The following is a 17,409-nucleotide window of genomic DNA, read 5'->3' on the forward strand; positions in this document are numbered from 1 at the left end:
ACGCGTATGGCGTCCCATACGCGTAGCAGGGGGGGGGGGGCGCCATACACGTAGCAGGCACCATACGTGCAGCTTCTACCCTTTTCATATATGATTCCCCCAACGGGAGATGAAATGCATTGGGACACAGCCACAAGTGATTATTAGGGTTTAACTAGGGACCCTAGGAGTGAGAGTGGCGGAGTCGCCCTTATTAGGGCGGGAGCTCTGTCTGGAGGGACAGAACACCTAGGGTGTAGTAGGATAGTGTCAGGGACCGGCTGTCCTATCTCCCAAGTAGTGTGCACCCTGTTTTGTCTTCTATCTTTTATTATATACTAGAAGACCTCAGCCGCCTAGCGTGGAATCCATTCGAGATTAAGGAGAAATTCGGTGATTTGAATGGTCCACAACCACTCCAGTACACTCCAACTCAGCAGTCACCGTTGAGTGGTAAGAAATTTACTTTCCTAGGTTACCTATTTTCATGTTTGTCTGGTATTTTTGGATATAAATTTTACTCTAAATTATTAAAAGTTATTTTTTAGACTATATTTTGTTATACTCCACCCTGTGACTTTTGGTAATATTTAGTGAGAGTATAAGTTGTGGTATCAGTATTGGATTTGAATTTTTCTAGAAAGTAATATGAAAGTACTCTGGTTACTTAAGGTTCTAGGTGATTTTTATATATTCATCACAGAATAATAATAATAATAATAATAAGAAGAAAAAGAAGAAGAAGAAGAAGAAATTTATATAGATACATATATATATATATATATATATATATATATATATATATATATATATATATCTCCTTATTCTACAAAACCAATATACAGTTGTCTTTACAATACCCTCAGGATCTCGTCCCAATAAAGAAAACTTTATTTATTGAAGACGTGTAAGTCATTAATGATCTCATTAGTTACAGTCAGCATCCTGTGTGGGATCCACTGGGCAGAAGTCCCTGGCGACTGCTCCTCTGTCTTATGTTATTCAGGAGAATTCCCTACCACCAATATAGTTCTATATAAGATGCAGTTTTTTGCAATGTAAACTAAATAAGGTCAGTAGGACCTTTACTTGAGTGTAAACCTTCATGAATCGGAGAAAATCTTTAGCAATGGAAAATGTGTCCATGGTCTTCAGCATCTATGACCTTGTCCTTTTAGGCCTCAAGGAGATGGAGCAGCTGAGATATTTATACTCTGTGGTCGTCTTTCTGATATATTTTGGCTCAGTGTTCTTATGTACATTAATTGTGTATGTTGTACAGGCCGAACAATCTCTCCATGAACCTATGTACATCTTCATATGTGGCCTGATGTGGAACCTTATGGTTGGAAGCTCAGCATCCCTCACCAAGTTGGCCATAGACTTGCTCTCTGGATGGACCACCATTTCTTTGTCACAATGTCTGGCCCAAGCCTACCTTATTCAGAGCTACGGTGTTATAGAGATGGTAACTTTCACCATCATGGCGTATGATAGATACCTGGCTGTTGGTTTTCCATTGAGATACCACTCTCTGATGACCAATAGGATGGCTCTACAGTGCTTGGCTATCTTCTGGTCAGTGATTTTAATATTCATGCTGATAAGTGTCTTGTTGGTGATCAGGTTAACACTATGTGGTAATGGCATTAATAATGTGTATTGTGAAACATTTTCTATTACCCGGTTGGCTTGTGGCAGCACAGTCATTAATGACATCTTTGGGACTTCATGGACCTTGTTGGTATATGTAGGCTCCTTAATGATTGTGATCTACTGCTATATACGGACATTTCTTGTCTGCCTGAAGATCTCTATGGAAGCCTCCCAGAAAGCCATCCATACACTGGTGACCCACATAATCACATTCTCTACTTTCACAGCAGCTTCTTTATTTGTAGTTTTCAGGTACAGGCTAAGTGGTGGATCTCTATCTACTGCGACACATGTTATAATCTCAGTAGGCGGTCTGCTGGTCTCAGTAATCCTTAATCCTCTGATGTATGGGATAAGGACCGAGGCTTTAAGGATGAAGATGATTCACACTTTAAAAGAAATCACTTATCGTGAGACATTGGGTAAATCTAAGAATGGGTTGACTATAAAATAATTGTATATTGATAAAAGTGAACCCCCAATATGCCAACGTTAAACTCAATATTAGGCTATGTTCACACTACGTATATTTGAGGCTGTATGTTTGAGGCTGTATAGCAACCAAAACAAGGAGTGGAATGAAAACACAGAAAGGCTATGTTCACATAATGTTGTAATTGAGTGGATGGCCGTCATTTAATGGCAAATATGTGCTGTTATTTTAAAACAACAGCTGTTGTATTGAAATAATGGCCGTTATATGGCGGCCATCCACTCAATTACAACATTGTGTGGACAGAGCCTTTCTGTGTTTTCAATCCACTCCTGGTTTTGGTTGCTATGAGGACCTGACATGAGGACCAAATACAGCCTCAAATATACATAGTGTGAACCCAGCCTTAAAATGTTAAATATTTCAGGCATTGCAAAATTTATTTTGCTTCTCAAAAATGTTTTATTGTTTCATTGTATAGAAACTAAGACATTTTAGCAATAATCTTTATATAGTTTTTATCCATTTTGTGTATTAACCCTTAGACGACCCTGGACGTAGGGTTACGTCATGGAAGTCTGTCCCCAGACGACCCATGACGTAACCTTACGTCCTGGGTGTTTCTCCCGCTATGAAGCGTGCTCCGGAGCGGAGCGCGCTTCATAGCAGGTGGGGGCCGGCTGCAATCAGCAGCCGGGACCTCACCGGTAATGACACGCTGCAGCGATCACGCTGCCGCGTGTCATTACCCCTTAAACGCCGCGATCATGGCGTGACCGCGGCGTTTAAGTGTAAGTGACAGGGGGAGTCCCCTGTCACTTACCGATCGGGACCCCCGCAGTGTGACTGCGGGGGTCCCGATCGTTGAAACGGACTGCCGGAGGTCTCTCACCTGCCTCCGTGCGGTCCGATCGGCGATCTGCTACACTGAGCCTGCACAGGCAGGCTCAATGAGCAGAGCGCCGATAACACTGATCAATGCTATGCCTATGGCATAGCATTCATCAGTGTAGAAATCAAAGTACTGTATGTAGAAGTCCCCCAAAGGGACTTCAAAAGTGTAAAAAAAAAAAAGTTCAAAACACTATTACACTACCCCAAAGCCCCTCCCCCAATAAAAGTCTAAATCACCCCCCTTTCCCATTATATAAATAAAACATATAAAAATGAATAAATAGATAAACATATAATATACCGTAGCGTGCGGAATTGTCCGATCTATTAAAATATAACAAGAATCATTGTGACCGGTAAACGGCGTACACGAAAAGAGGGGAAAAAGTGCGCAGATTACCGATTTTATGTTACATTATATATTAAAAAAAATCAATAAAAAGTGATCAAAACGTCCGATCTTCACAAATATGGTATTAATAAAAACTAGAGATCATGGCGGAAAAAATGACACCCCATACAGCCCCGTAGGTGAAAAAATAAAACCGTTATAAGCGTCACAATAGGCCCATTTTATTAATATTTAATTGGCAAAAAAAAGGATTTCATAAAAAAAATATATATAACATTAGAGAATCTGTGTAACCTGCATATGGTTGTGTTCGGACTGACCTATAGAATAATGGTATCATGTCGCTTTTACCATATAGTGCATTACGTAGACACAGGAACCCCCCAAACGTTACCATATTGCATTCTTTCTTACGATTTCACCTATTCATATCTTCATAAATAATATATTTGGAATTCCATCGTACAGGTTATGGTAAAATGAAAGACGCCATTACAAAGTACAACTATTCCTGTAACAAACAAGCACTTACATGGCTTGTAGATAGAAAACTGAGAGTGCTAGAGCTCTTAGAAGGGGAGGAGGGAAAAACGAAAACACTAAGATCAAAATTTGCGCGGTCCACTGGGTCATTTTGGGCCTGGTCCTCAAAGGGTTAAGCTCCTGTACAGACCTATATATATTGTGGTTATAGATTTCTAACATACCCTGTGTATTCAGGTGCTTCCTCTGTAATCTGTTATTAATCAGTTTAGATCAATTGTGGAGTAAAAAAAAGTCTGAAACTTGCCCACAGGCTAGGTCCCAGTTTCCCCATTGTGAGTTTGGTGGAAGCCTCTGCCTCCCCTCACCCCTTATTAGAGGGATTTGGTAGCAGTGACTCCACATTAGCCACCAGCCCAGGCTGACTGAAGTTCTCTTCCTTTAAAGGGGTACTCCAGTGTGTGGGCACTTTTTTACTGGGGGCTGGGGAGGAGGTGGCTGAGGAAAAAGACGTCCAATCACCTCCCCGGTTCCAGCGGCGGGTCCCGCGGCGCTCCGTTGCCCGGTTCCCGGCCGCTTCCGGGTGTCTGACGCGGGCCCGAGACGCGATGTCTCAGGTCCGCTCAGCCACTCAGTGAAGGAGGCGGGATCCGTTTCAAGTCCGCTTAGATCCCGCCTCCTTCACTGAGTGGCTGTGCGGACCTGAGATGTCACATCTCGGGCCCGCGTCAGACACCCAGAAGCGGACGGGAACCGGGCAATGGAGCACCACGATGTGGGACCCACCGCTGGAACCGGGGAGGTAAGTGGACGTCTTTTTCCTCGGCCACCTCCTCCCCGGTCCCAGTAAAAAAGTGCCCCCACACTGGAGTACCCCTTTAAATTTTAAAAGTTATTAAATTCATCATGCCCGTGTTTCTCACAGAGGTCTTGAAAACTAATTATACCCCCTGAGTCAAAAATCTGTTGTACCTTCGTGATCCCCTTTTAAATCGAAATTTGCCTATTACAATTTCTTGGGTATTTCTCTAATTCAACATTCTCCCAAAGGGTCGTGCACACAAGATTACCCTTTATTTCACATAGTGACTTCGTGAACCACCAAACTTTATTAACCATATACAGTACAAAATCTAATCTAATCTAATAATTCTAAAAAATCCTCTATCTGATAACAAGTGTTAGTGTATTTACAATATTTACAATTTCGCCAACCAGCTATGTGATTGAGTTTGCTTGATATAAAATATATTCTTAATTTGGGTATATCATATCCCCATCCTCTTTACGCGAAGCAAATGTGTTGTATTTTAACCTAACTCGCTTTCTGCCCCAAATTAAGTTCCCTAATGTGGTCTCCACTTTTTTTCATCCAAGCCTTACTTATCCAGATCGGGGAAGCATTAAAATAAAACAATAGAACCTATCACCCCTTCCCTGTATCCATCCCCTCCTTGATTGAACTTGATGGACATGTGTCTTCCGTGTTAACTATGTTAACTATGTAATAATTGCGTCAGGACAACTAATTTTATAATTGCTAGCCTATTGGCCATGCTTAACGACAGCTTCTTCCAAACCTGTACCCTTTTCTCCAATGCTTTCACATATGGGTTTAAATTGCTCTCACTATATCTGCCCCATTTGCCGTGATCTTCACACCCAGATACTCAAGCACATCACCACAGTTCAATACTTCCAAACCCCCTACTATTCCTTCCTCTTCCTCCTCACCTACAGGTAGCAAACAGGACTTGCCCCAGTTTTTCTCCAGACTGGACACTATTCTAAATTCTTCCAAGGCTCTCATAACTATTGGCAGACCTTTTACCACTTGTTTAAAGAAAATTAGGATGTTGTCTGCATAGAGAAGGATCCTATCCAGTCTACCCCGCACCCCTAATCTCTCAAACTCCAAACACTGCCTTACCCACAGCGCTAAAGGTTCAACATATAAGGCATACACCAAGGGGGATAGAGGGCATTCCTGACGGGTGCCCCTAAAAAGTGCAAATACATCAGATGGTATTCCATTTATAATTACTCTTGCTTCCGGACCCGAAAACAGAAGTTGTACATATCGGATAAATTGGTCCTCCAGCCTTATTCGGGAGAGAACAACCTAAAGGTAGTCCCACTCCACCCTGTTGAATGCCTTAGTAGCATCTAAAGACAGGACTGAGCGGGACCGCCCCTCTCCTGTCTGGACAGAAAAAAATCCACAATCAATTACTCCATCCCCTCCACACTTCTAACTATCCGTCCACCTTGATCTTTAATACCACAGATCTCCTGGCTATCCTGTTGGTTCTTCAAAATTTTACTCAGGAATTTATTAGGTTTCCCACTGATAAGGCTAGGTGATGTGATGTTACCTGCTTACACCGTACCTCTGGGACTACACCCATATATACAGCCCTCTAAAATAGAAGATCAGAGCGTTATCAGAGAGTGACAGAAAGATGGTCTGGAAGGAAGAAGGGAGTGTGAACTCCCGCTTACAATGATAATTTCCATGAACTCTGACGCATATGTTGGGTTTGCAATACTTGAATACATTGCATATGAGTAGTACTGTCCCATATTTTTTCTATAAAAGGTAAAACAAAACAATAAAGGGGGCGCTTCCCCAACTTATGTTACTGATACGTACATCAGTTGTCTGTGTCTGTGATATTAAGTTGTAAGCAGAACTGCAGCTGCTAACTCTCAATCAGGAACCATTCTATGCTGGGGAAAGTCTGATTTCATAAAATCAGACAAAACAAAAGTTAAACTTATCAGTTGGTGCCGGGAACAGGGATTTGACGTTCATTTGCAATCTAGAACACAGAGAGACAGGACATGGTGATTCATCTGTCATTGGACGCACAGATATATCTGGCCAGGTAAGAAAAACTTTTTTCTTACTTACTTTCTGTGCCTCAGAGTATCGGGTCAACCTAGACCTGTCCTTTGTGTTCTCTATATGCTTGCAATGTCGGGTCTAATATGTTAGACAGAGAACTCTAAATCAAGGTTAAAGTGTTGCATTGCCGTCGCTAACTGTTGTATGATTAAGATAAGGAAAGGGATTGCCGGACTTTATCACTTCTACGTCCTTTCGGGGAGGCTGTGATTAATGCTTAAACCTGGTAATTCAGCATAACATCAAGAACAGTTAAATGTTAAGAACTGGAACCCATCATCTTTAAGGGAGAGCTATGGGAAATTGAATAGCTAAGATATAGTAAGCGATGGGCATGAGAAGATGCTGTACAAAAGCTAAAACAGGTCTTGAGGAGGTTTGATATGAAGGCAGACACATGCCTTAACCCCACCAACCTCTGGATCTCTGACCAATACCTGGGAAACTCTTCACGCTCCTGTGCACAGTTATTTTACCTTGTGGGTAGGTAACCAGGCCTACATGTAACAGACGCAGGGCAAATGGGTCATTGGAATTTCCGGGAACCTTAGGGGTCAATCTAAGAACTATCCATAGTGAGGTAGAGGATGCTTAGGCAACTAAGGTGGGAATCAAGGATTAGGGTGCTAAGAGGGGAGGCTGTGGAGTAGACAGATGGAGTAGAGGCTGGAGAGAAGAAAGCCAGGAGGGGAAGATAGAAGCACAGGTCTAGCTTGGTGGACATGGGCCTGTGGCCAACAAAATCCAAAATAGGCAGAATATTGTAGTGTGTGGCAGACCCAAGCCACATCATTTTGTTACACCATTGTACCCAGTTTATATCCGTATACAATTGATAAGATATGAATCCCCAGATCCTGCAGGAGCCAACCTACCCACAATGATGGTGTATAGACCCTATGTTCTGCAGGAATTTTGCCCATGGTCAGCCGTTGAAGTAGTTACTTTGATTCATAGTGCCCCTGACCTAATAGTAAGACCAATGCCTTTTTGGAGGTGGGAAGCATAAATTTAACCCTTTAAGGACTTGGCCCATTTTCGTTTTTGCGTTTTCGGTTTTTCCTCCTTGTGTTTAAAAGGCCATAGCACTTGCATTTTTCCACCTAGAGACCCACATGAGCCCTTATTTTTTGCGTCACTAATTGTAATTTGCAAAAAAAAATAGCAAATTTATTTGGGGGGGGGGGGATTTGTTTTTACGCCATTAACCCTGGGGTAAAACTGACTTGTTATGCATGTTCCTCAAGTCGTTATGATTAAAACGATATGTAACATGTATAACTTATATTGTATCTGATGGCCTGTAAAAAATTAAAACCATTGTTAACAAATATACGTTCCTTAAAATCGCTCCATTCCCAGGCTTATAGCACTTTTATCCTTTGGTCTATGGGGCTGTGTCAGGTGTCATTTTTTGTGCCATGATGTTTACTTTCTATCGGTACCTTGATTGTGCATATACGACTTTTTGATCGCTTTTTATAAAAAAAATTCTGGATTTGATGCGACCAAAAATGCGCAATTTTGCACTTTGGGCCGTTTACAGTGCGAGATCAGGAATGCGATTAATTAAAAGTTCGGGCGATTACGCACGCGACAATAGCAAACATGTTTATTTATTTATTTATTTACTTTTATTTAAAATATGGGAAAAGGGGAGTGATTCAGATTTTTTTTTTTTTACATATATACTAGAAATATACTAGAAGCCCCCCTGGGGTTAGGGTTATTCCCCCTGGGGTTAGGGTTATTCCCCCCTGAGGTTAGGGTTATTCTCCCTGTGGGACTTCTAGTATATACACTTTAATCTCTCATTGAGATCTTTGCTGTATACTTTTACAGCAAAGATCAATGAGATCGGCACTCGTTTGCTTTCGGCTGCTGTAGCCGATAACAAACGAGTGCCGAGCCGGGGACGGCGCCATCTTGGAGCGGTCCCCGGCCAGCAGCAGGTACGGAGATCGCTCGGAGGAGCGATCTCCTCCACTAGACACCAGGGAACGGCTGCGTCCAGTAATCAGATGCAGCTGTCATGTTTGACAGCTGCATCTGATTACTGTATTAGGGGGCGCGGCGATCGGACTGTGCCCGCTAATAGCTGTGGTCCCGGGTTACAAGCGGCACCCGGGACCACCGCAGCCATGCGGCCCCGTTCTGAACACCTCTTGCGGGTGTATGACATACGGGTACGTCATGTGTCCTTAAGAGGTTAAAGGGGTAGCGCAGTGCTACACATTTATTCACTAAATAACACACATTATAAAGATATACAGCTTTGTAATGTGTGTTGTTTAAGTGAATGGCCCCCTTCCCCGTGTTCCCCGATTTACCTATTGCCATCCAGTCTATGCCCTTGATAAGTCATTCTGCCAAGTTTATAGATAGGAAGAGCTTATTGAATGAATGGACTCATTTCAGTTAATTTAGTTAAGTTTTGTCTGGAAAAACATGTATTGCGCCCCCAGATTTTACTACAAATTATACAGAGACGCTGAAGCTGCTGACACTTATGTTTTACATGACATTTTCAATATGTCTTTTATTTGATTTATAGCAAAAGAAGGTTAATATGATACTAGCCGGGGATAACATGTTATATTACTTTATTATTATTTTTTTTTTGTTTTAACAGTTTTGTGATGATTACAACCAACTAGTGCATGCTCTAAGCCAAGCTTGGGCCCAATCATGACTGTGTAGTTTTATCCCTAGTAAAGCCAAACCCATATCCATGGCTAGGCAATAGAGATGAGCGAACCGGGTTCAGGTTCGAGTCCATCCGAACCCGAACATTCGGCATTTGATTAGCGGCGGCTGCTGAACTTGGATAAAGCTCTAAGGCTATGTGGAAATCATGGATATAGTCATTGGCTGTATCCATGTTTTCCAGACAACCTTAGAGCTTTATCCAACTTCAGCAGCCACCGCTAATCAAATGCCGAACGTTCGGGTTCGGATCGACTCAAACCCGAACCCGGTTCGCTCATCTCTACTAGGCAACTATGTGTGCACTCCTTATCACCCACCTGCAAGGAATCTGTTATATCCCTGGAAGAAGACTCGGTGTTGAGACTTCGCATTCATGAAGTTTCCATATCGCACTTGCGCTGCTTTCAAGTTATCCCAGGCAGTTGTTGTCCCTAATGTACTGAATTCCTGAATACTTCTAGCAATATTCCCTCTTACATTTTCCTCCTCCTCTCTAAATGTCCTTCTACAGATCTTAATTTGTTTAAGGATAGCCCCTCTGAGGAAAGCCTTGAAAGCATCCCACACTACCAACGGACAAGCAGTGTCTCTATTAATCTGCTAGAATCCAGTTATTTCTTGCTTAATTCCCTCCTTGTTTTTAATGATAGACAACCAGTAAGGGTTAATTCTCATGCTCAGGGGGGAGTCGGGGGAACGTCCCCCACCGAGCTCCACCAAGAGGTAGGCATGGTCGGACACCGTCTTAGGCTCATACTTTGCTTTTACAATGCTGCGCATAGTGGCCTTATTACATAGCAGCAGGTCAATCCGAGAAGCTCCTATCCACAGCTGGATCCATGGTGCAGTTAAAGTCATCCAAGATATATATTTGGTCATATGTTTTATACCTGATATACTCAAGAAGCTTAGACAAGATATCTGTCTTCTGTCTTAAACGGGAATGGGGGGGGGGGGATGTAAATAAAAGCCAACACTACCTTCCTCCCATCTAATTCCCCATACAAGAACACATAACCCCCCCGTTCATTCATCTTAGACCTGAAAGTTTAGACCTGAAAGTGTGGACACACACGGATACCCCAGCAGAGTATGTGGGCAAGGTGGAATGAAATTCATAACTAGCCCAATATTTCTTCAATTTTCCCAAACTGTCTTTGTCCACATGAGTCTCTATTAACCCCACAATAGTGGGAAGGTGCCTATTAATAATATCCACCATCGCACTTGTCTTTCCTCGGTCCGCTATTCCACGAACGTTCCACATTAGTATCCTAGTCATCTTAAGAGAACCCTACGTGAACCAAAGAACCAAGGAAGAGGAGCAACAAAGAGGGAAAAGAACTTAAATGGCAGCGCTGACAGCGCTTGTTTGCTCCTCAGAGTCGAGCCATGGAATACGGCCTTAACTTAGGGAATTGTTTCTCAATCTCAGAGATTCTATCTCTCACAACCTGTGTGTCTTGTCTAATCAGGGAAACCTCTGAGGAGACAACACCCACTTGTGCAACAAGCCCAGCAACGATATTGTCACATTTCATTATTTCTGCCAGAATTTCCTCAAGTCCGACTGGAGATGCTGGCCTTATTTCATCTCGCAATATACCACCCGCCTCATCATCAGCCAAGGTGGAATATCTCAAGCCCAAGGAGGGGGCCCCCAAAGAGACCCTTCCCGAGCCCCGGGCACCCATTGCGCCAGGATATTTAAAAAATTTCTCCATATTAACGGAGGTGTTCGCCTCTTTTGCTGTGACACCTCCTCTCCTCCGAGTTGGAGCCTTCACTGACATTTTGCCAACCCAGCTTTTATGGCTATGTGTAGCACCAGGCAGCTAGCCTGATATATTAACCTCCGCAACAAAGACCAGTATATACTTAATCTATTGAGATTAAGCACCATATGCAGCGTTAGACAGTAGAGTATTCTTATAATAAATAATGTGAGTCGTCAAGATTTGTAATAGTCTCAACATACAGTATCTCACACAATCCATAGCTAACGTAGCTCTCTTGACTGTCGTACCGTATGGGGCAATGAACAAGGTATCTTCAGTCAGTAAATAACTAAACCCCTTAAACCATTTGAATGGTACCCAGCAAGCTTTAAAATTATTAAGCATCAAAGAACATTACAGTATATCAGTCCATAGCATAGAGCATACATTTATATACCAAGGGATTACAGGTGTAAGGGGCAATCCAGTTCATTAACTATGCATATCCTGTAAGGAAAAAAGTTCCTTTAAGGCTTTAGTCGCTTATCCTCGAGTGAGCAGATCTCCCCACAAGGAACTTTCCAGTTGAAAGGCTTGTTCTTCTTTGTGCTGACCTCCTGCGACCCCAGATCTCCAGACCAATATCGGCTTAAAAGAAGAGTGGAAGAGTCAACAACAGGTATACCTGCCACCCACATATTTAGTTTTAAGAGCAATGACTGAATTGCCATCTGGCATTCACTTTTCTTTATGTCCGAAATTTTTGACTCATATGAAAAGTACAGTGATGGTAGCCCATATTATCACCTGTTACTCTCTCCCTCAGAGGTTATAGTAGTGCCCCTCGCATTGCTTCCCACAGGTTGTCAAGTCCACTTGTGTTATTCACTAACATATAGCTTAGATTTGGCTAAGTTCAGCTTTATGCACCACGAGATGACAATAGTGCCTGTAAAGGAGAGGAGTCACTTAATGAGCCTGCACAGGGTCTCAATCCATGACTGCACAAGTCACATTTATAATGGCAAATACTGTATGTACATATATCACATAGTCTCATGCGACTTCTATTGACTGCTTTAGATCATCTTGTCTGGGCACCCAGGTAAATATACCAGAATATGACGCCAAGCGGGCTGATGCTGCATCGGGGACAGATCCGCACAGTAAACCTCGCCTCTCCCGACAGCAATGTCTTGCCTCCACAACGCCAATGACCGCTAGTGACCGGGTCCACATAAAACACATCCGCCTCCATACAGCACAGCACGCTCCAACTGCCGACCATCTCAGAGACCTCCATTCCATCACCCCGCAGCTCAGACCTCAGGTATCGGCTTTACACAGCAGCATGGGGTCGAGAGGGAGGGACAGGGACGCGTGCGGCTCCTCCGTCATGCCGCCAGTCTGCCCCCCCCCCTAAAATAATGCAGTTGTCAGCACAACTGTAACGCTGCCAGACAAGACTCACCATCAGTGACACCATCCTGTTCCCTCCTCTACTGTGCTCATCCTGGAAGGAACCTGCTGGTTTAGCGACATTGCCTACTGACAGTATGTGGCACCCTCTCCACCCACCCATTTAGTTTCTACAATTCTCGTCAGGATCTGCTGGCCTGGGAGGGAGTCAACTTTCCTTCACCTTTAGACAGCTTGGAACCCCCTGCCTTGGGGGAGGTGGTCATGGGAGAACAGAGTCCAATGAGCACTGACCGCTTCCTGCTGTAGCCACTCCCTTCTTTTTATAGCCTGCAGCCACATGTCAGCCCGCCCCCTCCCCCTTTTCCTTAGACTCATGAAAGCAGCTGGTTTTACCAGACCGCCCTCCATCTAGTTATTAAGATTATGTGCATTGGATTACGTCACAGCTGGCAGATTTACACATGCTAAGCAGACTAGGGGTTGTGAGGCAGACTTTCACCTCTCCATAGTTCGGGATCAAGTGCCCATTAAGAGTTTGGTTGTTATTTAAAGTTCGGAACTTGGTGTCATTATGTTTTTACAGGTTCATAAAATAAAAGCTGTGGCCGATACACCACCCAGCAAATTAAGGTCATGACTCCACTTTTGCTGGAGGGCAGCATTATTATTAGGTTGGGCTTGTTTGGAGCCTATATGCTGTCTGGGGCTGCTAGTGCCTTCAGATGTCTTCTTCTGCCCTCTTCTGCAGTGGCACAGCTGGCCAGTAGGGTACGCAGGCAGTCATCTGCTCTGGGTTTACAGTCAGCTTGTCCCACGACCCAGCTTGTTGACCGCATGTAAACAGCCTGTTCTCTGGTGCCTTGCACTGACTTCATTGGGTTCTTACTCACACCGAGATCACACTTGTGGAGAGACCTGGTGTCCTCTAGCCGCAGAAGTCCAGCGTCCACATCGTGTCACAGGATAAAGGGCGAAGAGGGCTGTTAAGACTCCAGTCCCTGGTGTGGCCTAAAGCCAAACCGGTTCGGTAGAGCAGCAGGTCCACACTCGGTGTCTATTACAATAGTATTGCTGGCCAAGTGCATCGGCCAAACTGGACTGGTCTACAACCAAACAAGGAAATGTGAACAAGCCGGGCATAGCATGAACGAGAAATAAGACAAGATGGGAAGGTTTTTATCTGGTTTCTATATATTTATTCCAGCATAAAATTAAAGTAATCAAATTCTGTATATATGAATTGTAGACTAATCCTTATTCTACATAACCTTTATACAGTTACCATTATAATACCCTCAGGACCTCATTCTAATAAACAAATCTTCATCAGTGAAGAGTCAGTAATGATCTCATTAGTTACAGTCAGCATCCTGTGAGTGATCCGCTGGGCAGAAGTCCCTGACGACTACTCATCTGTTTTATGTTATTCTAGAGACTTCCCTACCACCAATATAGTTCTATATAAGATAAGATATGTCTAAGATTTTTGTATAGTTGAGTGAATACAATCAGCAGAGCCATTACTAACATCACAGTGTAACTCTACATGAACTGGAGAAAAGTGTTTAGCAATGGAAAATGTGTCCATGGTCCTCGGCATCTACGACTTTGTTCTTTTAGGCCTCAAGGAGATGGAGCAGCTGAGATATTTCTACTCTGTGGTCGCCCTTGTAATTTATTTCGGATCAACATTCTTATGCATATTAATTCTGTATGTTGTATGGGCAGAACATTCTCTCCATGAACCTATGTACATCTTCATATGTAACTTAGTGGGGAACGTTATGTTTGGCAGCTCAGCATTCCTCCCCAAGTTGGCCATAGACTTGTTCTCTGGATGGACCACCATCCCTCTGTCTGGATGTCTGACACAAGCATACTTTTTACAGAGCTACGCTGCTACAGAGATGGTAACTTTCACCATCATGGCGTATGATAGATACCTGGCTGTTGGTTTCCCATTGAGATACCACTCTCTGATGACACATAAGATGGCCATACAGTCCTTGGCTGTCTTCTGGTCAGTAATTTTAATAAGTGAGGTGGTAATTGTCATGTTGGTGGTCAGGTTAACAATATGTGGTAATGGCATCAATAATGTGTTCTGTGAAACAGTGTCACTTACCCGGTTGGCTTGTGGTAGTACATTTATCAATGACGTTTTTGGGACTACTTGGACCTTGCTGATATACGTAGGCTCCTTAATCCTTGTGATCTACTGCTACATACAGACATTAATTGTCTGCCTGAAGATCTCCATGGAAGCCTCCCAGAAAGCCATCCATACACTGGTGACCCACATAATCACGTTCTCTACTTTCATAGCAGCTTCTTTATTTGTCGCTTTCAGATATAGACTAAATGGTGGATCTCTATCTACTGCCACACACGTTATAATCTCAATAGGCGGTCTGCTGGTTTCCATCATCATAAACCCTCTGATCTATGGGATAAGGACTGAAGCGTTAAGGATTAAGATGATTCACACTTTAAAGGAGATCATTCATCGGGAGACATTGGGTAAATCCAAGAATCATTGCTTTGTATTAAAGACTATAAAATAATTGTATAATAAGTGGTCCCTTAATGTGCCAAAGTTTAACTCAAGATGAATTAAAGTGTTCAATAATTCAGGCTTTATATTATTTCTTTTATTTTTCAAAAATGTTTTATTGCTTCATTGTAAGTTATTTTACCAATAATCTTGATATAAAATCCTTTTCCATTTTGAGTATTCAGCTCCTGTACAGACTGATGTATTTTGGGGTTTTATATTACTAACATGTCCTGTGTATGCAGGTCTTTCCTCTGTTATTAATTAGTTTCGATCAACTGTGGAGCATAATGATACTGTGAAAATTGTGATACCGGACTAACAACAGGTTCGTATTAGAGTCATTCTCTAAAGGGCTAGGACCCAGTTGTCCCATTATATGTTTGGTAGAAGCCCCTTAACCCCCTTCACCCCTTATTGGAACGATTTGGCAGTAGCGACTCCCTATTAACCGTCATCTTAAGCTATTTGAGGTTTTCTTCCTTACTTTATTCTTGAATTCTCCCAACAACAAGACTCATCATGTATCCAAAGGAAATCGATGTTTGACTGATGAAATTCTGACTAGTGGAACCCTGAGTGATCCCAACGATCGTGACTCCTTATTCCATTGGTGGAAGAAAATGATGACTGGACTTGCACACTTTCTCTCCATAGAGCTCCACAATTTATCTATAATATCTTCCTAAGGCCCATGAAAATAAAAGGAGTGGCAGCATTAATATCTGACCACCATTACAATTAATCAAGTGGATCTGGAGACCCCATTCTCATGTTCAGTGGGGCTCCTACAGGCTGGTGAGTGCTATTACTCACATGTCTAGGTAGTAGGAATATCTCAGAAGGGATTGAGAGTAGTAGGTGGTGGTGGAGGGTCCTGGCCCCCTGTGGAACCAGTTCAGCAGAACCCCAAAGCCCGCCCCCTGCCAAAAGTAAACTAGACCCCTCAAAGAATTAATCTAGGGGCATAATCAGTTTTTAAAACCTCAGGTGTTTGAAAAAAGCTTTTAGCAAAATATATGTATTTTTGGCTCAAAATCTCATGCATAAGCAACTCATTGAGTCTTATATCATTTCTCTTATGGCAGTACCCCACTTGTGATCATCAACTGCTATGTGTGCTATGTCAGCATACAGCAGGGAGCAGATGTGTAGCAGTGTCATTTTGCATATCTAGTACAGATTTTGCTTACATTGTTTTTGGGCACCATGCACATTTGCAGTGTCCCCTGCGGTACCAGTGCAGTGGAACCCCCGCCCCTTTAAAAAATAAATAAATACGCCCCTCAAATAATTCCTTCAGGCGTGTTGTGCACATTTTGACCCCATACCAACTGGTGTTTTCGGGGCCATAATGTGAATCAGATGGCGCAAAGTGAGAATCGCAATTTTTCCACAGGCATGCCACTTCAGTATATGTTGCGCTCGGCTTGTACCCCTAGAGATGCGCACCCCTTTAATTAAGGCCTTGTTGGAAAATGTATCAGATGCCTGTTTATGAAAAGACACGATACTGCTGCCAATATCATTTCTATTCCTTTAGTCTCCTCCAATGTACAGTCCCATGTTAGGATAGAAGTATATCCTTCCCTCGGTCCCCCAACATCTCTTCTCACAGCCTACTCTAACATACAGCCCTATGTAAATAACACCACTTCCCCCCTTCAGCCTCCTCCAACTTGCAGTCCTATGTAAACAACTTTGCTCCCATTCTGTGCCTTCCCTCTTCATTCCCTCTGGTTTCCATCATACAGACATGTAAGGGAGCTCACTGACTCACACCTTACCATACTGATATTACTTTCTGTCCCTGCATTGTATCTGGGAGGTCCCGCCCCTTCCTGTGACATCATACCTTTCGGGAGCAGCTCCTTTTATATAGTGAGATTTTTCCTGTCAATTTATGGCAGCCGAGTCCTGACACACAGGGCACCTATCAGAAGCCTCAGCTGTTCTCTTTACCTAATGGAGGGGTGATGTCAGACTGGGGTACCTTGGGCCCACCAGAGACCATTGTAGGGCCCCACCCTACAGCTACAAATATAACCAACACCAAACCTTCCGAGCTGTGGGTTGGTACGAGTTGGTACTTTGGAGTTTTGCTAACATTTTGGGTGCTTTTGGACTTTGTTCTTATATTTCAGGCACACAAGTCAAAACTTTTGATTGATTGTAGACTAAATATATATAATGTTACCATATTATCACCGGAAGGTCACAGTTACTGACCAAATCCAGTAAGCCAAGACCAATATTACTGATAATACCACCATATAAGTAACAAATAATATCGCCAGTCCC

General features: G+C 43.0%; 2 protein-coding genes across 2 annotated transcripts; both read left to right on the plus strand.

Moving 5' to 3' along the window:
* The first annotated feature begins 1,084 nt into the window (after positions 1–1,084).
* Positions 1,085–2,089, plus strand: LOC138794058 (olfactory receptor 1496-like). Its single transcript, XM_069972824.1, has one exon. The coding sequence runs from the start codon at positions 1,085–1,087 to the stop codon at positions 2,087–2,089; it is 1,005 nt and encodes a 334-aa protein (XP_069828925.1).
* A 12,036-nt stretch (positions 2,090–14,125) lies between these two features.
* On the plus strand, positions 14,126–15,118 carry LOC138794059 (olfactory receptor 1496-like). The gene has a single exon (XM_069972825.1). It carries the CDS (start codon positions 14,126–14,128, stop codon positions 15,116–15,118), a length of 993 nt encoding a protein of 330 aa, XP_069828926.1.
* Positions 15,119–17,409: the final 2,291 nt, after the last annotated feature.

The sequence above is a fragment of the Dendropsophus ebraccatus genome, chromosome 5, assembly GCF_027789765.1.
Source record: "Dendropsophus ebraccatus isolate aDenEbr1 chromosome 5, aDenEbr1.pat, whole genome shotgun sequence".
Lineage (NCBI taxonomy): Eukaryota > Metazoa > Chordata > Amphibia > Anura > Hylidae > Dendropsophus > Dendropsophus ebraccatus.

Bases quoted from the DNA above. Each gene is read 5' to 3' on its own strand.
- LOC138794058 (XM_069972824.1), top strand. From the start codon at position 1,085: ATGAATCGGAGAAAATCTTTAGCAATGGAAAATGTGTCCATGGTCTTC.
- LOC138794059 (XM_069972825.1), top strand. From the start codon at position 14,126: ATGGAAAATGTGTCCATGGTCCTCGGCATCTACGACTTTGTTCTTTTA.